This window comes from Ahaetulla prasina, chromosome 11 (assembly GCF_028640845.1).
Source record: "Ahaetulla prasina isolate Xishuangbanna chromosome 11, ASM2864084v1, whole genome shotgun sequence".
Lineage (NCBI taxonomy): Eukaryota > Metazoa > Chordata > Lepidosauria > Squamata > Colubridae > Ahaetulla > Ahaetulla prasina.
In genome coordinates, this window is record NC_080549.1 from 20720467 (window position 1) to 20744712 (window position 24246).

The following is a 24246-nucleotide window of genomic DNA, read 5'->3' on the forward strand; positions in this document are numbered from 1 at the left end:
AACAAGCATCTTAAACTCCACAACAGAAGATTTGTTTACTAAATAGTTCACTTTATTTATTGCAATACAAGATTTACGGTAAATCTTAGGAAGAATCCATTCCATTTGAACCCCACTGCGTCAGAGTCTCTCTCTCTCTCTCCCTCTCTCTCCCTCTCTCTCTCTCTCTCTGAAAAAATGAAGAAAGTTTGGAGCAAGCATCTTGTTTGAACTGCCCATTAGATCCTTGGGGAAACTTCTCAAGCACCTTCTTGAAAATTCTCAAGATCCATTAGGCAGTTGGGATAGATAGATTTAATAGGTATCTTCCCACTGCAGAGAGGGGTTCACTCGTAAATCTTCATACAAATCTGTCCATGAGAAGAAGTGAAGGTCAGTCCTCCCCATCCCACACACATTTTCAGCTCATGCTGTATCTTGTCCAAGACATCCGAAAGAGAAAGGGAAAGAGGGAGAAATCTAATATGCAACTGTAAGATGAATCAGGTCCATGACTGTCATGGCGTCATTAACTCCTGCATAGCTTCAGACCTCCTTGCAGAAGGAAGGCAGATTGGAATCCAAATGCACAAGCATTTGGAAGCCCCAATTCCACCCCTGAGAGAGGATGAAACTGAGTGTTGCTGAGCAACAGAGGGAGCAGAACACAAGCAAGTGATCTTTCAGGCCCAGTCACATAAACAGGGTTTCATATTTCTTTATTTATGTAGCAGCCCTTCTAGATGCCAGCAGAATCTCATGGATGACAACAGATGCTCCCACCCTACTATGACTGCACCTGATGCCAAACCCAAAACCCACAAGGAAGAATATCCCCATTGTCCCCCACACAGGTTTGAGTGATGCAAGCCAAGTCTCCCCCTCAGTCACAACTAATCATGAAATGAAGTCAATTTCACTCATTAAAAGAGATCTAACATTCCACAACCGCACTGAAAACCCCAGGATTCCAGAGATTTGACATTTCGGTGCCCCGGGAATGAAGACTAAGAGCTGGGAGGAGGGACCCCAGCTCTCAGCCTCTCATCCTATCCTTCAGGGCCTGTCCTGGCTCCTCCCCTTCTCAGCCCCCAGAAACCCCACACACCAGGTTGGGTAAATTTTCCAATGCAAAACAAAATAAACAAGCAGATCATGAATGTTCACCCCAATTAATTTCCAGGTAGCTTTTCTGTGACTAAAATATAAGCCCATGCCTACCTATTGGTAGTTGGGGCGGGGGCTGCAAAGAGGTCAACGGCAGGATTGGTGTTCACACTCTTTCCTGATAAAGTGCTTGGAGAAGCAGAAGTAGAAGTAGAATTGGAAACCACAGAAATCTCTCTCAATCGCTGTTCCTACAAAAAAGAAAAAAGAGATGGCAGTAGATGCTGCATTAGCCTTCTCACACAAAAAAGGTTGAATGCACCAGAAGTGAAACTTCATTATCTTGCGGAAATTAACCCACATCCCTGTCTTGTGACAGGGCTCTCTGGCAAAATATGAAAACAGATTGCTCAACTTTTTCCACAGAAAGCAATGGAATTTTTACATGATTTATATGATTTTTACAAGCTAGCCAAACCTCTTTTCAATGGAAAAGAATCAAGCATTTATGTGACTCTCCTCTCATTGAGTTCAATGGAACCCAAACGTTTTTAGGCTTTGCTTGACTTGTGAATTGAAGCTGTATTAAGGCATATTGTATGACAAACTGAGATTAAGATGACACCACGTGATAAATGACTGCAGTAGCTCTCCCCAATGTTCATTAACTGGGAGAGGTGTGTGTTTCCATTCAGACAAAATGGCAAAAGCAAGAAAGTGGTCCTTTTCTCGGTGAAGCTTGATCTAATGGGCTAAAATTAAGGAAGCTTTTCTTAGGGACATAGCAGAGATTGCTACTGCAAATGCTCAGAGATGGGCGGTATGTAGAAGCAGCTTCTACATGTCAGAGATACTTAGCCCTGCTGGCACAAAAGTTAAAGTGCAATTTTGGAGGCTAACTTTGCCCACAACCTGGAGTTTGATCCTGAGGGGGCTCAAGGTTGACTCAGCCTTCCAGCCTTCTGAGGTCAGTAAAATGAAGACCCAGAGTGTTGGAGGCAACATGCTGACATTTTAAACCACCCAGAGAGTGCTGTGAAGCACTATGGGGTGGTACAATATACGTCTAAATTCTATTGGCTGTCATGTCTACCAACTCAGGAGTTAATACCTTCAGAGCCTGCAGTCTAGCTTGCTCTTCCTCCAGAGCCTGCTGTTTCTCTCTTTCATCCATTTTACTGAAGGACATTCCTGTGTTGGCCAGGGTGGAAACGGCACTGGAGAGAGTACTTGCTCTGAATTTTAGAGAAAACACACAGACACAAAGGCATTTAGCAGCTCTGAGCCTGAACAAACAGCCTAGAGAAGAACCAGCCTATTTTCTTGGGGGCAGGGGGCTACCCAGGGAGAGAAGGAACCTCTTGTTATACAATTAAACGTTCTTAAATCAATGAGAGGGGAAAAAAGGTGGATAGGCATTCAGACTGCAATCCTTTACATACTTAACCGATCAAATAAAGATGTTTAAGAGTATCCGCAAACATGGGCAGAAATCTCCAAGGTGGGATGACTACCTGAGTTACATGAATAAATAATCTGAAATGGAAATATTAAGATTCCGGTAATCTTTGACTTACAATGATTTCTCTAGTGACTGTTTGGAATTATAATGGCACTGAAAAAGTGACTTATGACCAATCCTCACACTTAGAACCATTGCAACATACCCATAGTCACATGATCAAAATTCAGGTCCTTGACAACTGGCATATATTTACAACTGTTGCAACATTCCCAGAGTCACCATACTTTCTATTTGCAACTTTCCCAGCCAGCTTCTGAGACATGCAATCAGTGTAGGAAGCCAGACTGGCTTAATGAGCATGCGATTTACTTAACAACAGCAATGATTTTCTTAACAGCCGTGGCAAAGTAAGCCTGATTCAATTAATTATTGCCTTGCTTAGTGATAGACCCAACTGTAGCCATAAGTTCAGGACTGTTTGTATACAAGTGGGAATTCTCTCAGGAATGAACAGCCTTGTGTTCCTTTCCCTCTTTTAATATCAGGCGATAGCATCACAATTTTGGGACTGTGGTAAGAACTGTTCAATAGGTTTCTGTGCATTTTAATTGTCAGCACCTGGTATCGTAACTTTTATTTTAACCAACTGTATTAGTGTAATCTATTCCCTGAAGAACAGGCAGGAACAGAATTAATCCATCTGCTGTCCTCACAAAAAAAACAAAAACTGAGAGATTTGGTCGAAGTAAGAAAACACAGGTCCAGAGAAGAGATAGGCAAGTGCTAGGAGACATTGGCCAATGATCCAAGATGACAAGTAGCAATCAATTGCAAGCCTCGGGCAATTACCTGCTGGCAGCTGAAACTTCCTTGGTCTTCTTTCCTTCCAAAGAAGCCAGATGCTGCTCCAGGGCTTCAAGCAGACTGCTGGGAGCCTAAAGTTAAAAATCTCATATATATTGGATTCTAAAATTCATTGTATTTAACTTGCATTTTCTGTTCTGAATGTCTACCAAGAGTTAAATTCTATTCTAAGACATCATGGCAAGATGCTTGTAAAAAATAGACTAATGGGATGAGAACCTCCATTTCTACTCTAATTTAGCCGTTTCTCTTGCTTACACCTGACAGAGAGAAAATAATCCAAACGTGGTCTTCTGTATAACAGGATGCAAATAATGATTAAGAACACAGAAGCTATAATAGACCATAGGTCAATTATAGGCTATTGGTCATCAAACCAAAAATCATTCATTCTGAACGGCAGCAGTTTTCCAAAATGCAAGAGGTTTTCCAGCACCACTTTTAGCCAGATCAGTAAAGTGTTAAACGCAGAATCTTCTAGAAGATTCTTGTAGACTAGTCTTCTCAGTCTGGGGAAGTCCTGATAATTTGTGTTGTCTTCTAAATCAACGTTTCTCAACCTTGGCAATATGAAAATGGGTGGACTTCAACTCCTGGAATTCCCTAGCCAATCAGTTGCTACAGTTGACAAACGCTGGCCCAGGCAAGTGGATGTCCAGGTTTTTGTGGAGAAAACTGGAGTGCCCAAATACAGTACAGGTAGTCCTTGACTTATAACAGTTCATTTAGCGACTGTCCAATGTTACAATGGTACTGAAAAAAGTGAGTTATGACCATTTTTCACAGTTACAACCTTTGCAGCATCCCCATGATCACGTGATCAAAATTCAGATGCTTGGCAATTAGTTCATATTTATAACTATTGCTGTGTCCCAAGGTCATGTGGTCACCTTGTATGATTTTCTGACAAGCAAAGTCAATGGGAAAAACAGATTCACTTACAACCAGGTTACTAAGTTAACAAATGCAGTGGTTCAATTAACAGCTATGGTAAAAAGTTGTAAAATGAGGCAAAAACTCACTTAACATGTTTCAATTAACAACAGAAATGTTGGGCTCCACTGAGGTCATAAGTCGAGGACTACCTGTATCGTTAATACAATCTTTTCTGTTGCTGAACTTCCCCTGTTGTATAGTTATAAAAAGTACTGGTTTTAACTGGTCTCCCATGGCCAAAGTATTATGGTTACACCTCTTTTTTCAGGGGATGCTAGTCTGGGTTGAGTGTTCACAGTATTTGATCCTACAGGTCTGCAGTTGGAAGAGAATGCAAAGGTGCCGTTTTTCAGCAATTTGGTGTCACTACCTGCAAGTGTTTTTCCTGTTTGAAAAATGGTCTGGCCTGAAAGAAATCCCAGTTACACCTATCTATCGGGAAGAGAAAGATCATTTACAGATTATTTACAAATTGTAAACTCAGAGCTGGATGCTGTGGGAGAATGAACGTATTGACTTATATCAAGTGAACTATATCTTACAAGTTCTTATTAATGGGTGTTCTGATCAATCGAACTAACTAAAATCTTGAGGCTGTGTGAGTTTCAAACACAGATTATTGGATAAACAATCTATTCTATTTTGTATTTGCTGACCTTATTTCTATGTATTTCAAAGCAATCTAAAAGCAATTTATCCAATGAAGTGTGTCCAAAGCTAGTATTTTTATTTTCCTTACCCCCATAATTCAAACAGGGCTCTATTAAGGCATTAATTACACCTGTTTCCCTTTTCTATCATGTTAAACTCCACACATCACAAACCAATGGTAAATGTTCACTGGGGAGAAGAGTACTATAATTTTTAAAAAGTCTACTTCCACTGAATATTGCGCTAGCAAACATTTTCAGAAAGGAACCATCTAGAGACACAACTTCCCTCTCCCAGTGTTTAGCACAGATAAAAAGCACCAAATTGCTGACACGGCAATCTGCAGATAATGCAGGCCAAATGATTCTTGGATAAACTGGACAGCAAAGTAATAAAAAAGAGCTAAATAGCAACTGTGCAAATAGGAAGGAAGAGGGGTAAGATGGGGTGGGTGGCACAAGCAAAAAAGGCAGAAAAAACTAAAGCACTGTCAGCATAGTGACAGATGGACTCACATGATAGGAATCCACAGAAGCATTTGATGGAACTGTGGAACTGCTACTGCATCTGAATGATCAAAGTTACAAACTGGGTAGTAGGAATTTCTCACACTGTCTATATAGCAGGGGTCTCCAAACTAAGCAACTTTAAAACTTGTGGACTTCAACACCCAGAATTCCCTAGCCAGCATGGGAGTTGAAGTCCTCAAGTCTTAAAGTTGCCAAGTTTGGAGATCCCCGGTCTATACTCTGTTGTGCTAATTCTGTACAAATTTTCACACAAGCATTTAATGCTATCTTAGACACAATCAGAGTGTCGACTTATCTGTCCAGCCCTGTATTAGCACAATGAAAGAAAATGCCATCCAAAATGTAAAGTTAAGATCCTGTCTTGTCCACTTAATACTATCAGGATATTTGAGGCACTGAATCTTAATATTTTCTCCAAGTAAAGATAAAGTTGTTATTATACTTTTAGTCACTTAGATTTATAGACTACCCAACTCAACACTGACTCTGGGCATTGTACAGATTTATAAAAACAGATATAACATCTAAAACCAAAACAAAAAATAAACATAAGCATAATGGAGAGAACAGACATGCCCAAATGAAACACTGTATACCAGATAGGTACATCTTACCTATGCTAAAACTGGGGGGAGGGTGTCCATGCTTTTCAGAGATTGGTTAAAGCAGGGTTTCCCAACCATGGCAACTTGAAAATGTGTGGATCAGCTCCCAGAACTCCCCAGTCAGCTATGCTGGGAGTTGAAGTCCACACACATCTTCAAGTTGCCAAGGCTGGGAAACTCTTGTTAAAGGCTTGCAGGGTCAGGACAGTGCCACTGTCTGGTGGATGTTATTCCAGGGGTTGACACTGTAGCAGAGAAGTTGGGGCTTCATACATCAGATAGTTACTTAACAGATGAGACATGAAACAAACTCACTTTCTCACACACTATGGAGTATAAATAGAGCTAATGGGAGAAAGGTTGCCTGAGATAGCCAGATCCCCTATGCCACAAAATAGGTGATAATCAGCACCTTGAACTACACTCAGAAGTTCAATGATAACTAGTGCAGCATTCAAAGCAGAGGTATTGCACAGGCATACCAAGGTGCTTCCACAATGGCTGGTGCTGCTCCATTCTGGACCATCTGTAGCTTCTGAGTGGTCTTCAAGGGTAGCCACATGAGATCAGAACAGAAGATGAGTGACTGTGACAAGGGACTCACAGTCCAAGAAAGAGCACAACTGCTACACCAGATGAATCGGTGCAATAGCTCTTCTGGCTATGTGCTCACTGAATAGGAATTTTGAGTCCACGAGGACTCCTAAATTGTGCACCTGTCTTAGATGGAAAATGATACCCTATTCAGAACCAAAGATGGAGAATCTCTGACATCTGAGCAACCACTCTCCCACAAGACTATGTCTTGTCAGGGTTCATGTTAAGCCTATTCTCTCTCAGCCAAACTAAAACAGGTCCCAGTACTGTAACATTAACAGTAGAACCATCCCAAAGGTGCTTTTCAAAAGGCAACTGGACCTTCTTGGGTTTGTCCTTGAAAATGTTTCGCTTCTGATCCAAAAAGTTTCTTCAGCCCACGCATTAATATCAATAACATCACAGAATGAACATTAAGAAATCTTAGATCTATCATCTACCTGTAAGACACAGTAACATATAGACTACATTATATAGTCCATTCAGTATCAGTTATCAAGAATTTCACATAGAAACATTTCCCATGAGGACTTCTTAAAAGAGATAACTGAAGCTATGAATCTCTGCAACTCCACTGTATGGCTTAACCACTGAACTAAAATCTCTCCGTCTTTGTTAAGCAGGGACCGTTATGACACTGTCCTCAAGCTGATGAAATTGGAGAAGATGCTTGTATTTTAATAAAGGAGTTCTCTCTGGCACAGTATGGATTTCAGCAAACAGTCTAGTTGTAATGTACAGTATATGGCTGTGGATAGATAGATAGATAGAGAGAGAGAGAGAGATCCCTCAATCTTTAGTAACAATATCTACAGAGAGCTCACGAAAATACTTAAAACAACTTGGTACTGATCACACACACACACAGAGGTTACAGGGAAAAAATGACACATTTCCATATATAATATATATGGAAGGAAATGAATTCTCAGAATGTACAGAATGGAGCACTCACTGTTAAAGCACAAATGCACAAAGGATCGGGATTAAATTAATATGAAATGTACACTGACCTGAGTAAGATCTGGAATGTCACCCTGATCAATTCCAACTTGCTGGGTTCACAAAAAAGGGAAAAAATGTACATTACTACATGCAGTGGCAATGAAAAGAAAGAACTGTGGACCTGAATGTCTACATAAAGCTAAGGGACCAGGGAGGACACGGACTGCTTTCTGAACTGGTACAATTCTAAATGCCACTTCCATCCTAAATTTTAATATCAAATGTTGATCCATTTCAAATACCAGAAAGAGCAAAAATAGCTTGTGAGAATTTTTGACACCACTTGGAAAAACAACTTCAGTAAATACCTCAGCAAAGACATCTCTTAATTACCATAGAAATCAGACAATCAAAATATCCCTTTAAAATGGAAATGGTTTCGCTGACATTTACATTCAACAACCACATAAGACCTACGGTTGCAGGAAATTATGAGGCAAAAACTACAATCATGCACTTATTACTGTACCAGTACAGAAAAGCTAAATGAAATACTGCTGATATAACTGGATTTATTTACCTCTGCCACTTTGAGGAATTCTGATAGTTTGGTCATTCTGGCTAAAAACTTTTTGTAGATATCCAGACCTTCTTTGCACTGGTTCTTCTTCATATCAAAATATTTTTCTGAAACATAGAATTCAAAGAAAAGATGTTGTAAATAAAAGGGCTCCAAACATACGTATTTTATTAACAGTTTAATAGGCTGAGAAAGTAAAATACATCCTAACCAAGAGCTTTAACATTAACATATAAGAATCTGCCTTTTTTAAAAAAAAACTATGGGGTTATAAGCTCTCACGTTATACTGAGGACAAATAAAAACTGCCTGTAAATGAAAAGCTTTTGAAAAGGCTTTTTTCTCTGTCAGACCACAAATTAATAATAGCAACATTAGAAAAAGCTTTGGCTTTGTAACTCTGGGAGATTACAGTAAGGCTACTACAATATTAATTATGCAAGCTGACAAACTTCTTTGAGATACATATTAAAATTCTTAAAAACATTTCTAATCTGTGACATTCAATGAAGTTAGTAAAAAACAACAGATGGATCCTAAATTCAATTATGGGTGAGAATTTAAATTAATAGAATTCTCATCCACAATTGAATTCTATTATTCTACTTTCCATTTTTAACTTTATTATAATTCTTAGACAACGAAAGGAAATGTCAATCAATTTATTCCCAAGGAGTCTTTAGTGATGTTTAATGAGAATTTTACTAACTCTTCAGCATCTTCTGAGCCACACAAGGCCTTTTTCATAGTTATGGATGAATGCAAATTTCTACAATTTTATCGTTACTACGAAAATTAGGATGGTCCCAATAAGTTGTATCTACATTCAGAATACTTTCCTAATTTCATTAAACATAATTAGTTGGGTCATACGTGGTTTGCTTTACCATGTTGCTTACACTTCCCCTCTCCCACTTCCAAAATTCAGATTAATTTAATACCAGGAAATAACAAACAGTACAAATTGCAACTCTAGAAACTTCTTTAGCTGTTTATTTTGGTAAATGAAGTGTGCATTTCCTGAGAACTAGTTAAGCTGCTGAAGTGTTATGAAACATTTCAACATCCTAGCTGGTCAAAGCTGTACAATAGGAATAGTTGTTTTTTTAAAGCAATTTCTAACATATTACGGATATAAGGCAGGGGAAGCTGTATGCGGATATTGGAAAAAAATGCAACAGAGAAAAGCATAAGCAAAACTATTATGTGTTGGCCAAGGGACGTGTGTGTGTGTGAGAAACAAATTGTGAAAAACTAAACCAAAGAAATGAAATATAAAGGAGTAATGGAAAATATTTAGGAAACCACATATGCATATTTACACGTTTCTATTTTAAATTATTTTTATTTCACATACCTAGTAGGTTAATGATCCCCTCATTATAGGCTGCAAAAAGCCTAATGGAATCTTTAAAGAGGAGCATGAAGGCAGCATTGATTACTCCATTGGTTAGTTCATTTGGGTTTGCCTGCACAGAAAACGGGGAAAAGGAAGAGTTAAAACATGAGAGAATAAAAACATTCCCTCATTCCCTTGGATAATTTCAACTCTGTTTATAACAGTAAAGAGCAATTCCTAGGCTTACATCAAAATCAAGAAGTGCATCCAGCTGATTCTGAATAATTGGCAGGGTTTTCAAAAGTTTTTCAGTATTCATTGTCCTCATCACACCATCAATCCTTCAAAGAGATAATGGAAAATATATTTGAGAGGTTTATCAGAATAATGTGTACAGTGCAACAAAATTGCACCCTATGTGTCAGAGTCTAAAACTGCCCCTTTCTGAATTATATACATGAGTATGGCTTCTGAAATCAAGTAGAAAAATAGAAAAAGGGATTTTTTTCACTTTTCACATCTCATTATTGAATCTCTTTAAAGAATATTTCCTATTAATGTTATACCTGTATTCAAAATGCAGAAAAGGTTAACAGAAAACAGTATTGTAAATACTTTAAATTGATGTAGCAATTTGGATCTTTCTTTGCTTTCTCTACGTACAGTATTTCCTTTAAGCTGGTTCCACTCAATATCTGACTGCCAAATACAACAGCATAACAATCAAAGTGACCCTTACCCTCTTTTCATTTTGGTGAAATCAACTGCTACAAGTCTATAAGAAAGTGCTTTTTCATTCAAGTATCTGCTATATCGTCTGATGAAGGTAGACATATCATAGCCTGAAAAATAAGAAATTTTCAGTTAGACTTTTTTTATTTTTACATTCTTATAACTTTTCTTCTTTGTTAAAAATTAGTCAGTTTTTTTTCTCTTCATTTCTTCTTTGTCCCACTACACAGAGTACTTCAAAGCCTCTTCTGTAAATCCAATAGGAAAATTTTATTCAGGTCACTCTCTTGGTTTGTCATTTACACTTCCCTTTTAAATGTTAAAGCCTGAGCCAATTTCTTTTGTAGATCCAGTGAAACATTCTTTCCTAAATTGTTCTCTTCGCCTGTCAGTCTAAATTAATTTTTGAAACCATTTCTACCTTATCAAATATTTATTCTATATCTGACATTGCTTCAGTAACATCTTTTACTATAATCTATCCATAGAAGCAAACATAAGTACTTGCTTTGTTCATATTATGGCTACTATTTTCTGATTCCATTCTTCAAAAGTCTCCTTCAGCATTTCAATTTTATTATGTTTTCCACCATCTTGAAAACCTACATATCTTTCCTAGAGCCCAAATCTTTAGTTCACTCTAGTGTCCAGTTTTTGAAATCTTGAAATTCTTTAATGTTAATCTTGTAAAAACCAAAACAGGATCTGTTTTCCAAAAGGGGTGTGTTCTTCATCATTAATTCCAAAATCTTGTTATAAAAACTTCAATATTCCAATTTTATCTGGACTCTTAGTCTATTTATAATTTTCTAGGATCAAAATCTTATGATTAAAATGTTATTTTATTCAGAATTAAAGATAGACATTGTCATTCTAAAGATCTCTAATAGTTCAGAAGTAGTTAATATGCAATTTCTGAAATTGATTAGAAAGTGGGTTTTGCTGAGTGTCCTTTAAAAATCTCCACTGCAGTTGCAAGCAAGATGACACAGTTGTCTCCTGATGTTTAAACTCACTACTGTCCTATGATTTCCTGACATGAAGTAGCCATCCAGAGCACATGTGGGAGATTTTCTGTCCTCTCTTTATCAATAGAGGGTCCAAGGAACTTATTCATTCATCTGTTTCTTGGTCTTTGGCATGATCGTTTGCTCCCCTTTCACAGAACCATATTCAAATCCCCTCAAAAGCCTTCTTATAACAATTCTTCTGGCTGTATTGGGATCCAAATTAATTCAAGTTCCTTGAAATATCCATCTTCCAACTGCTTCAACTTGTAAACTTCTTGGTACTAGCTAATTGATGTAGTCCCTATGAATGGCAGTATTACCTCATTAAATAAAAGCCAACAACACTTTGAGGAGTTGTTTTAGAACAATTTATGTCCTCATTATTCAGCTTGTAAATCATCAGTAAGCTGGTATTTTAGTAATTGACACTCTGACAAGTTGCTTACAATTCAAAACAAATTATTTATTTATAGAGATCAGCAATATACAAGCAAACAAAATCCATCAGTTAAAAAACAAAAGACATGTTTCATGTTAATTGTTGCCTCAATTGAACTGCTACTACAATAAATTTTGTCTAGTGTTTAGGTGGTTTCACAGATTGAGACTGTAAAGTGAGCGTAAAAATGGTCTGTTCCCCAGGTGCACTTAAGTAGTAAAAGAGGGATTATCATGTCCTTTTGAAGATCATTATAAAAGCTACAGTAAAAAGATACTGAATTGTCTCAATTTCCCAAAGGCAAGGAGAATGTTGGCATATGTGTCAGGTAATAGCAATGATGGAAGGATGCTGTGCCTCGCCCTAAAAAATTCCTTGACCTAAAAAATTCCTTGACCGCTGCAAATTCGATGCTCACCTTTAAAGCCCCAATCATCTGAGGAATCACTGTTTTCATTATCAATAACAAAAATCTGACCAAGATAAAGAAACGTAACACGCTAATCAAATATGATTCAATTTAAATACAGAATATAAATTCAAAGTTATTTTTTAAAGAAAAGGAATCCTTACCCTGCATGGCACTTTTATCCAGATAATTGTTGAGATTAAATAATGTATTTCGAGATGCCAAGTATTGAATAAAGCGCTGTGAACAAATGAAGCAGAATTCAGATTATCTTTATTATCTTTCTGGAGATTATCTTTCTTTAGAAATATTTTATGTTGCTAATTTCTAAGCAAATGCATAAGTGACACATGAAATACAGATAGTCCTCAACTTACAATCACAATTGAGCCCAAAATTTATGTTGTGAAATGAGAATTTGTTAAGTGAGTTTTGCCCCATTTTACAACATTTCTTGCCACAGTTGTTAAGTGAATCACTGCAGTTGATAAGTTAGTAGCCTGGTTGTTAAGTGAATCTGGCTTCCCCAATGACTTTGCTTGTAAGAAGGTTGCAAAAAAGTGATCACATGACCCTGGGACGTGGCAACGGTCGTAAGTATGAACCAGTTGCCAAGCATCTGAATGTTGATCACATGATCACGGGGATGCTGCAAAGATTGTAACTGTGAAAAATGGTCATAAGTGGAAAAATGGTCACTTTTTTCAGTGCCATTATAACTTTGAACAATCACTAAGTGAACTATTGTAAATTGAGAACTACATGTAGTTCCTCGATCACCTAAATAAGAACTATTTCTTGTTTTTACTAAGGCAAACCAATTATATCTATTAATAGTTACAATTTTGCAATCACTAACCAGAGAGGCAAAAGTGGAGCAGAATGATGTAAGAGAAACTGATACACAATGTATTTCATAGCAACACTGGTTTACAAATGGTTCCATGGAAAAGGGAAAAGGAAGCAAAATTCAACTGCACAGTGCTCATTCTGCATGCACCCCACAGTTATATGTGATTATATCATAGTTATACTACCATGTTTCCCCGAAAATAAGACCCTGTCTTTTTGAACCCTGAAATAAGCACTTGGCCTTATTGCCATGCGCTCAAAAGCCCGACTGGGCTTATTATCAGGGGATATTTTATTTTGGAGGAAACAGGGTATACTGAGATTATTCTCATGACAACTAAACAAGATTTACATCTACACGTAATAGGAAAATAGAGCTAGTAGAAGGCAAAGACAGTCTACTCTTAATGCTTTAATTGCTCCAAGGTGACACAACCAACAAGTTATTATCTCATTGTCCTTTGGGATTTTTCCAATTGTAAGATATGGGTTTTTGTTTTTGTTTTGCTTTAGTTTCCATTGTATTAGCTTCCTCCATGACTGAACACTATAAATCCCTTCAGGAAGATCTGCCTTGATCTGAGTCAGGATCATCTTGATCCTGTAAAAACTAGTCTCCCGTAAAGCAAATACCACTCTGTTTTTCAAATCAAGGGGAGACATTTTTGCATGGTAAGAGTGGAACTGGTAGATTTTATGACAAACATGACTTCTATAAGAAGCATATACACACTTTGGGGATAAAGGACTGGTAACTAGACAACAATGGAGAGTGCATTGTTCAATTTTGACACAAAGTAAGCTTGGGATGTATATTCAACACATTCTTGTTCAGACTCCCCAAGAAGTCTGAAACAGTCAAATGCTAGCAGGCACAATGCTGTTAAATTGACATGTCGGCAACAGAACTCTTGAACATTTAAGGGAAAAAATAAAATCTGCCAGCCCAGAATCTCACGAGAACATAGGATTTAGAAACTATACCAGCACTTGTGTATTTCATTTAACAGAAGAAACTAATAGAGTAACTGTACATGCCAGCATTTCCTTTCTAATATGGAGCTAGTTCTGCAATTCCTCCTGAGGTTCATGATGTCTTTACCATACTTATCCTTTGGAAATTCACCAGGCACATATTCTGAAACCCCTCCCATTTTGAAAGGAAACTCGGTATTGTAAAGTGCTGCTTTCTTACCTCATTTCCATACATCATGAGGTGGTGCGTTGTAATTAGAGCTTTGAACACTACTACCCAGCTACTGTTTGCCGTCCTCTCAAAAAGCGTATCTGCTAACTGTGGAATATTCACATTCATCTCATTTGTGCATTGAATTAAATCTGAAATTTAAAAACAAGATGTTTTAATAAATATTTATTTATCAAATTTGTTTGCCGCCAGTCTCAGCACAAGATGATTTTTTTATACTGACAAAAGCTCAAAAAAGGGATATATTAAAGAGCATTCTGGAATCCTAAACTTCACTCTCTATTCAACCGACTACAAGTAGTCCTCATTTAGCAGTTACAACAGTAATGAAAAAGTAACTTTAAGATCATTCCTCGTAGTTATGACCTTTCCAGGTCTGTAAAGCAAAGGAAAGCTGAAGCAACATCAAAGGCAGTTGTAGTTTCACTTAGTGACTGTTTTGCTTAACAGTCGAATTGCCTCTCTTGACTGTGATGCTAAACAAGGACTACTTGTGTTCTTCACCTTTCACACATTAACTGGGAAAAATTTCTTGTATATGAAATTACATTAAACACTTTCTAAATGTTTCATTATGATTCTACATCTTTAGCAACTTTCTTTTGCAACATCATTTTGGTTCTCTGGTAAAAATGACGCTTGCTGAATCAAGCAGACACATCTACCCATCCTTTACAAACAGGAACTGATGTATACATCTAAAAGAAAAGTTTTACCAAATCAGAAGTGGCAAATTGTGTTTAGAGCACGACAGGATCAGAAATAGGGTATATTGTTGCTGACACGTAGACAAAAGCCTAATATAATGTATCTAGCCAAAACTGGAAGATGAAACAGCGACAAGTCCCTTCCAGTACTTTAAGACTCTTGCATTATTATTCACTAACATTTTGAACATGCTAAACAAATAGATAAAAATGTTATGGGAAGCAATTGGGCAGGTTTGAAAGACATGTGCAGAGAAATAGTACAACCGCAAACTTCACTGATTATACAAACAGTGAGAAAATACAAATAGTGCTGGATTGTCTACAATCATTTCACACATAAGTATCAGCTTGTTGCAGCAAAATCAGACACCTTAAATTCAAATTATAGCAATATATTTTCAATGTGCTTAAAAAAACCTAATTCCTTAATAAATATTTGTTAGTTTATAGAGATATTACCTGTGAATAACATAAAATTAGCATAGCAGACTATTTTATAGCAAAAATTATTCACAGCTTTCCTGGTAACATACCCAGGAAACCCAAAGAGCTGAAGAGAGAACAAACAGACAGGCAATGGGACAGCAGAGCAAATGTTTAATAGTACTGGCATTCCATTCAATGGTCTAACACTCCTGCAATCAAGCTAAGATCCAGTTAGCATTTTTAGTGGAACCTGAGCAGGCAGGAATAACCCGAGAAAATCTCCCATGTTTCCCTTCCTATCCTATATTCCCCACTTTCTTCAAATGATCCAGTTGTAAAACAATGTATTGTTTCACTTTTCCTCACCTAGAATTTTTGTCACTGTGAACAAGCAGGATATGCAAGCATTCAAATTTTGTGTCCTCTGAAACTATAAACATCACCCTGATTTTATTTCTCTTAATATTATTCAACTTTCTTCCTCTTGTGTGACTGAGCTCAAATATTCCCAGTTTGCTCAGGCCTCTAAAAGTCACCATTTTCCTAGAAATTTCCTACTCCTTATTTTCTAAACCATCATTTCCTACTTCCATTTTCTTGATATTGCTGTTCCTGGGAAATCACAAAGGAATAGCCTGCCAACTCAGGAATTGGTTAATACAATAATTAAATACTTCATTTCTGCAAATGGTCCTGCCCAAAATGTAGATGCAGATGAACTTAATCTTTGTCCATGTTCTGCAGCTAGTTTATGAACCTGACCCAACATAACATGTAAAGTAATTCTTCACCATATACAGGCAAGTCTGCATCATAGAGATGAGTGATAATATTCCTGTCCTTCAGAGAAAGAACAGGCCTAGTGATGCCCTCCAAATGTTCTTCAATCAGACTATGAGAGTCCTTGATGGCCACAGAGGGCAAAGAGCAGTAAAAAATTTCTGCAGACTATCGAAGTATCAGCCACTCCTTCTTCTCTTAACTCCTAATCTTAAGGGATCAATAAACAAGCCCTTGCAAATCAAGTATACTTCCATCTCCTTCCAACTCACAGTCTACTTCGAATTTAGCCTATCCTTCTGAAATGTTTAGTCCAATTCATTCACATACATATTTCTGGAACAAGAAAACTGTATCTGTGTAGTTGATACTGGATGAAATGCTCAAAGCAAACATGGGGGGAAAATTCCTCACAAGAAAAACAGTGGTTACTTCAGAATCTGTATAAATACATTAAAATATATATTTTACTGCAATTATAATGTATTTTAAATATAAATACTTTGCTGATCTGCCCAAAATCCCAGCAGTTTGAGCCTTTTATTCGGTGCTTCAAGACCACAATTGAGAAAAGTTAACCACTGTTTGATAGCTATGATTTTGTTCAAACTGGACACCCTAAATTATACCGTAGTGCCAAAATGTAAAGTAATAGCTGGAATTTTTCCCTCTATTCATGAAGGATCACTCAATTAGCTGCTGATTATATGAATACTGTGGTTAGTCAAAATGGCCCATTGGATTTCCCAGCATATCACTGTTATCTATATACTGCATTTCTTCATTTTCCCTAGATGTGCAAAGTGGACTTTGGGGGGGGTGGGAAATACAGTATTCCTACTGCAATAACAAGCAGTGGAATTCATTGCATTCATTTCAGATCCTATCGTATTTGTTTGCATTACAATGACAATTGTGTACTGCTTTGTGAATAATAAGAAGCTGCATTAAACAGCATTTTTATGAATTGCTGCCTCTTAAGTCTCAACCTAAGAACTCATAAAAGGGCCTTATAATTTTTTCTAGAAAAGAGATTTCTGCAACCAGCAAGGACTGGGTGTTTTCAGTTTTTTTCACAAGACTGTCCATTATTATATATTTTATATCTGTTGCCTCAATGGACTTTTAATAATAGTCATCTACACACTAGACTAGACTGAAGCTAAACCTAGAAAAAAAAATCAATGAAGCAATTAAGTGAAAATGGAGGCTTATATTAAAGGTTAATAGGCATGGAACTATAAAATGATGGTAAAAAATATAAAGTCTGCATCCTAATTCATCAATTATGATGTGTTTTCAAGAAGGAACAAGATTAAAGCATTCTGAAATGTAAAACTGGGCAATCTAACTTAGCCATGCCCTCTACGTCACAAAGGAGTAGTGATTCCTTTGAGTATCGCATTAGAGATACTCTTATTTTCAAAAAGAATCCAGTGGTTTCCCTATCCAGCATGCCTATGAGGAACCGAAGATATGATCCAATTCTGATTTCCTCCATTATCAAATGCAAGCTATAAATCTGCAAACTTTTTTGCGCTACTGATAATCCTGAGGTATAACTAATGTTTAGGGACTATCACTTGGCTTGCAAAACCCAAAACATGTAGAATAGAAGCAAGCCATCACAAGAAGTGGCAAGTCTACCACCCGCACTGTCTGGGAAGAGTGGTAACTATATCCACAGATACAGCATTGCTGGTGTATAACATTGTTATCCAGCAGCTGGCTCATAATATTAAGCTATCCTCTAGTCCTGAGCCACCTAGAATATGCTGGTTTGCACTGCCTGCCCTAGAGTGAAGCAGGCTCGTTTGATATTGAATCAATTTGAAGCTTTTATTCTCGAGTGTAAAGCAATCTGCAGAATGAGAACTATCAATTACTATTATTTAACAATGGTTAAAAAACTTGTGTGGTGTAGCTAAAGCCCTATTGATAAGTGAAGATAAACTGCCAGCAAGAATGCTGTTATAATAAATCAACATAACTGCCCAATATTCAGAATCACAATAGGAAAACTACAAAACCTTCTGTACTGAAAATCCATTATTGATTAGTGAACATCACATCTAGCAGATAAGAAACTGTGAAAAATGCCTATCTAGAACAGGACAGCTAGCCTGAACTGCATTCCTGGATCACATGATTTCTGAACAGTTTTTATCAAGTAATAAATCTGAGTTAACATTTAATTTTTTTAAAAAAAGCAGTATATCTGCTGCAGTATATTTGCAACCTTCAACTGGACAGGTTCACTGGGTCATTATGGGCCAGTCATTGGCTGTTTTTGCAAAACTGCCTGAATTACTGGTCAACCAGGTTTTTAGCCTAGTATATTGTGTGAATCCAGACTGGTATTTAATTTCTGGCTCAGTGTGCAGACAAATCCAGTAACATTAATTAGTAAACCATAGCTCAGATCAAACATAGCCACTATCTCTTAGTCAAAACTATCTCACAAGGTTGTGTTGAAGGAAAAAAAATATATAGGTCACTCTGCGCATTTGCAGAAAAGGCAAATTTGATAATTATGTGTCCATCTTCTTCACACACACATCCCATGCATTAACGGAAACAGACCAAATTCAAGATGCATCATTTTTTTTTGAAAGAGGTAAAATTGAAATATTGTGGTAAGGCAGGTGAATACCAAACCATATATGGTTTAGTGAGCTTACAAAGTGTTGATTAAAAATAAAAAGAACAGTTCTGCGAGACTTCTTAAACATTTACATCATATATAAGAAGAGGTCACAATATATCACCTTAATTTTCATTTCTAGAGAAGCTTTAGAGAGCATAATAAATACTCATTTCTGATCTTGCCAGGAATTAAATCGAGAACAGCTGACAACATGGAGAAATACAGGAGCTCAGCTAAGCTATGACTGGGTACTAAAATGCCCTTTTTCTAAGAACAACACACTTTCCAACAGACCTAGAAAGATAGCCACACACATGCACAGTCTTAACCTTTAAAAATGTGCAGTCATTTTTATCCATTGAAAGGACGGGGCTATGGCTAGGGGGATTATAGTTTACAATAGTTTTCTATGTTGGAATAAAAGTTTTACAAGTGGAAGTTATAAGAGTAGCTGGATTTTTTTTAAGTTCTAAAGAGTGACTAGGAAGGGAAAATTGACATGACTGAGCAATGATCCTAAAAGCAAGCACTCAACACTAGTTTGAGCATGTATTTGTATATTTATCGTATTATAAATATAAATGCTCTAAATCACTCAAATTGAGAGGTAGCAGACACTCCGCGATATAAAGCACAGTATGGTATTGTTATTTTGTTCTTTGGGCCACCATCAGCTGAGCCACAGTGATTAAACTCCTATATTGTGCCAAATGATAATGTCAGGGTTTGCACAATTGAAATGCTAAAAAACCACATTATGCATTAGCAAGATATGTAAACCCACCTAATGGATGGGTTTATATGTATATCATGTAAGACATAACGTAATTAATTTGGGTTTGGCCTAATACAATATGCGAATGGAGCCACTGTGATTTATCACCATACTGAATTATAACACAATTTGTTTAACAAATACATGCTTGCATTACTGGCTTCTATATTTTCATAATTAATGCTAGGATACTAATCCTAGGGAAAACTGATAGCTTGAAATGTAAACAATGCAAGAAAGATGCAAGAATGAAACAACATATAATGTAATTTAAAGCAACTAGTGTGAACCACCGACTAGGAAATGCAACAGTCAATACTGGGACTTTATACTCAGTTTAATCAGACTTTTTTCCCTGCTAGGAATAATACATTCCTAGCTTTTAATCAATGCACATGTAATATGCAGAAGCAATACTTAATGAGCACGGGAGCTAGTATATGATCTGAAAGTCTATGACCTGTAGTGAATTGAACGGGAGCATTCTGAATTTTGTTTGTCTTCTGATCAAAACCTACCGTACTTTCTACTCTTAAATTATATTACTTTTCACTTATCTTCCAGAATGCTAAATTTAATAATCTTTATTGCTGCAAAAAAATTGAAGAATGAAGGAATGTTCATAAATCCTAGCTACTGTTATGTGCAGAAACACAGAGAAGGGAGGAAAATTTAAATATAGCACTGGCAATGCTTTTTTTAAAGAATATATATTATTCTATCCCTGTGCTGCAAAAGGAATTCAAGGCAACAAAAGCAGCAGTACAGGACATTTTTTTAAACATAAGTATAGGAACCCAGCATGGCAGCATTTGTTAACTTTTTATACTATAAACATCCAATGATGCCATTCAATTTCACATCAGCTTACCTTACATTCTCACCATTAAATAAGACATTTTCCAAACAAAAGAAACAGGGTGAATTTAGCAGCATTGTATAGATTTTTCCTACCATAAATGAACAAAAATCAAACAAGCATTTCACATGCCTTCTTGAATTTAATTCTTTCTTTGCACTATGGCACAGACATAATGCTTAAATGAATGTAGTGGAACTCATTTGAACAACTGTGCTGCAATAGATTACATCTATTTTCTTTTTTAAAATATCACAATTTCCAATGTTATTGAGCAACCCTATCCTGTTGTTCACTTCCTAACTTCCTTGTAAAATTGAGTTTACTGATTTTAAGCTGACATCTGAACAGGAAGTAAAAACCAGAAGACATACAAAATCTCTGCATACTGTAAATGAAAAATATCTTGGGACTGTAATTAATAGAGATGAAATGTCCAAGCAAGTTTAATAATTTGAAGAAGCAATAAGTTTTTAGGTGCCATAAGATTTTGCTGCTCCTACAACAATTATTCTTCTAGAACTAAACAACTTATCTCTGTTACCTTTCTGAAAGTAAATAAACATTAGCATGTATGGCTTAAATAGATATAGTTCTCCAATATGTCCTATATGTCAAGTAATTTTTTCCAGGCTAGCATCTTCTATTACAACAACCACAATTCTATAATCAGCAACAGTCAGGCAAGCTGAAAGGTTAGGAAATGACAATCTCATATTAACACTGCTAATTGCGACTGCAGATGATGCATGCATGCTTTAGTGACAAAGTAAACTTGTTGCTAGGAGAGCATAGAACAGGTAGTATTGTCTCAAAAGAAATATAAGCCTTAAATAAATACAAATAAAAGTGTACATATTTCTATGTGCAACATCAAAGAGTAAAAGCAGATGCTTCTTACCAATGTACCTTTTTGCAGAATAAAACATAAGAATGACATCTGTTTTGTACTATGAAATAAACACTTCTTCAGAAAGTCAAAGTGATGCAAACTTAATGCTGCACTATAACTTTTGCTCCACCATAACAGGAAAATACAGAAAGGAACAGTGAAAATTTCAATAAAAGTACATGCCCTGGGACTACATTTAATATCAGCATAATTCCAAAGAGCAACTAGAAGATTCCTGATTAGTCAATAATTTATTATCTATGTTGCTTACGAAATTGCAAAGTAATATTATTGGGCTCAGATCTTTGGCTTACTAGTTGTCCTTGCTTAATCCTAGAAGCTAAGCAGGGTTGGCCCCAGTTAGCATTTGAATGGGGCCAACCAGGGAATTCCAGGCTGTTGGCTACATTTGGAAATAAACAAAAACATTCTGGATTAAAGCAAGGTTAAGCCACTTTCTTAATGCTGTCAAAATAACTGCATGAAGGCAGCCAGAATGAAGCTTTTTAAAAATAATAATAATGATAGCTGGATAAACATGCCAAATCTAGTATAAATATGTGGCTGACTGCAACCAATCATAATAAAATAATGCAAGATCATTGCTCAGATTTATTACAAAGAACAAAGTAAGAAAGGTAGCAACACACGGTGCATTAGAATATCTGCCAGAAATACTACTGCCTGCAAGAACTGGTGAGAACACAAAGTAGAAGTAGTAATAGAAAATGAAAAAGCCAAAGAGCTCTGGGACAGATAAGCATATGCCACACGACAGACTTAATAATTGCTAAGAAAGACAAAAAAAGTCTGGATAGTGGACGTGGCAGTACCTGGAAACAGCAGCAGAAGAAAAAAACTGGAGAAAAATCCCAAAATACCCAAAAAAAATGTTGCAGATCAAAGCAGAGGACTATGGCAAAGCAAAGAAAGTACCAATAGGTGACTTGGGTGCAAAACATCTGGAACACCACTAGAATGCCATCAGCATTCACAAAATCACCATCAAAATTGCCAGTGGCAGATTTATTTAGAAAAGTCTACATCTTGTGATACTAATTATTTTATTAAACAATATCTGTCTATCACACTGGGTCCTGGGGAAAAACACAATAGGTGGATAAAAATACTAAATCGAGCCAAAACATTTGACTGACTGTGCATCTATAATAATGCCTTTAAGTTTAGTAGTTCCATATTGATTCCAAGAAACTTCATTTTCTCCTGAAATCTTCTAGCATAAAATAAAAACTCTTCTTCCAAGGAGGCCATTTTTAACTGCTGTCTAAAAAGCAAGGCTGAACAACTGAATTTATACTGATGAGCTCAGAAAGCCCAGAACCACACTACCTTATCTTATCTGGTTGACATGTTAATAGAAGTCTTTAGACCTCAGATCATTAGGTCAAGAATGTCCTTTATTTGGAAGCGGGTTGTATTATGACAAGAGTTACTTGACCTGCTTACTTGATCTCTTACAGAAGACACATTTTAAATTTGAGTTACTTGGAAGAGGCATGTTTATTTGTATCTTTGTGGTACAAGTAAACATACCTCTTCCAAGTAACTCAAATGTAAAGAAGACATATTTTAAATTTGAATTACTTGGAAAAGGCATACTTATTTGTACCACAAAGAGATGGGAGGAAACGAAGAAACTCAGGAAATAAAACTGTTGCTCTGTTTTATATATTTTGGTGTTTGCTATTTTAAACAAAACAGCAATTCCCCACCCCATTAACCTAACACAGATAGTTGTTCTTCTGAAGGGCAGCAGAATATTACTGATCCCATAAGGCAGAAACATTTAACTTGATTCACACCTTCTCTTTAACCTTCTCTAACGGCTGGTGAGTCCTGAGGACTCATCAAAGTGGTAACAACTAAGCATGTTTAATCATGCTTTCTCAGAGTTTTATACTAAAAGTGGCTTCAGCAAATCTAATCAACCCTGCCTGGCAAACTGCACCTCTTTTGTTGTCCCCAACTGTGAAGCAGTCTTGCTGATCACCTTTGCACCTGCTCATCTAAGAAAGATAAGGACTGGAAGCCATCCCATTAACCTAAAGCTATTGATTTTTCCATTTAACCCAGAACACTATCCGATCCTCAATAACTGGTATCAGCTCTTCAGGACTCCAGGCAGTCTTTATCACCTGATGCTTCCTTCCTTCCACCCTTTTCTTTAGCTGACAATTCAAATAAAACCTTCTGCCAAACACTTACACGACTTCCTAAGGTAGGTAAGTAGAGGTAGAGCCAAAAGACGTTAAATACGACATATTGTGATTTGGATCTGAAAAAGATGGCCTACTGTGCATAGGCTCCATGTACCCAGATACTTTTTTGACAACTGCTACAATAGAGATCCTATCCCTCAATTGACAATACAGCCCAAGGAAGGGATGCCAACAACCCAGCACAACCCAGGATGCCAGCAAGCCAGGACAAGGAGGTTACAGACGCCCCGCAGGGCATTGCATCAGGGGGAACCCTCACCATCTGACCAAAGGAGAAGAGATTTTATTCTTCCAGGGGTGAGGAAAAAAATGGAAATAAAATCTCTGCCTGTCACACACTCCGTCTGAATCCTTCCGGCAAAATTAGGAGAATTGGGTTCGAGCCCCCATCCAAGCCGTTCTGTCAGTCCCTGTGCAGCCCAGCCGTTAACCCATTTTACCCACTTGGCCCATGGAAAGACGGGGGGGGGGGGCGCTGGCCAGCTTTTCCAGAAACACCCCTCCCCCCACCGTCCGAGCCCCCAGCCCCCATTGTTCTGGACAGGGGCCCAAACGCAGCAGAAACCCGGCCGCTGGGCCTGGGCCTGACTAAGCCCCGGTTAGTCCGGTCAGGACGAGCCGCCACCCAACCACCCTGGGGAAAATGGGAGAGCGGCTACGGAACCCCACA

The 24246-nt window shown here is 37.2% G+C and overlaps 1 protein-coding gene across 6 annotated transcripts in view; it reads right to left on the reverse strand.

Moving 5' to 3' along the window:
- LOC131205160 (phosphatidylinositol-binding clathrin assembly protein-like) overlaps positions 1–24246 on the reverse strand; it is a 43966-nt gene that overhangs the window by 19125 nt on the left and 595 nt on the right. For all 6 annotated transcript variants that reach the window (XR_009156729.1, XR_009156728.1, XR_009156727.1 and 3 more), the window contains exons 2-11: positions 14236–14378; positions 12353–12428; positions 10338–10440; positions 9846–9939; positions 9617–9728; positions 8260–8366; positions 7748–7789; positions 3401–3486; positions 2198–2321; positions 1201–1337 (exon numbers count right to left, since the gene is read on the reverse strand). Coding sequence is in view for 2 of the 6 variants with exons in the window: in XM_058197124.1 (XP_058053107.1) it covers positions 1201–1337; positions 2198–2321; positions 3401–3486; positions 7748–7789; positions 8260–8366; positions 9617–9728; positions 9846–9939; positions 10338–10440; positions 12353–12428; positions 14236–14378 (1024 nt within the window). In the remaining 4 variants the exon portion in view is untranslated. The remainder of the gene's footprint in view (positions 1–1200; positions 1338–2197; positions 2322–3400; positions 3487–7747; positions 7790–8259; positions 8367–9616; positions 9729–9845; positions 9940–10337; positions 10441–12352; positions 12429–14235; positions 14379–24246) is intronic.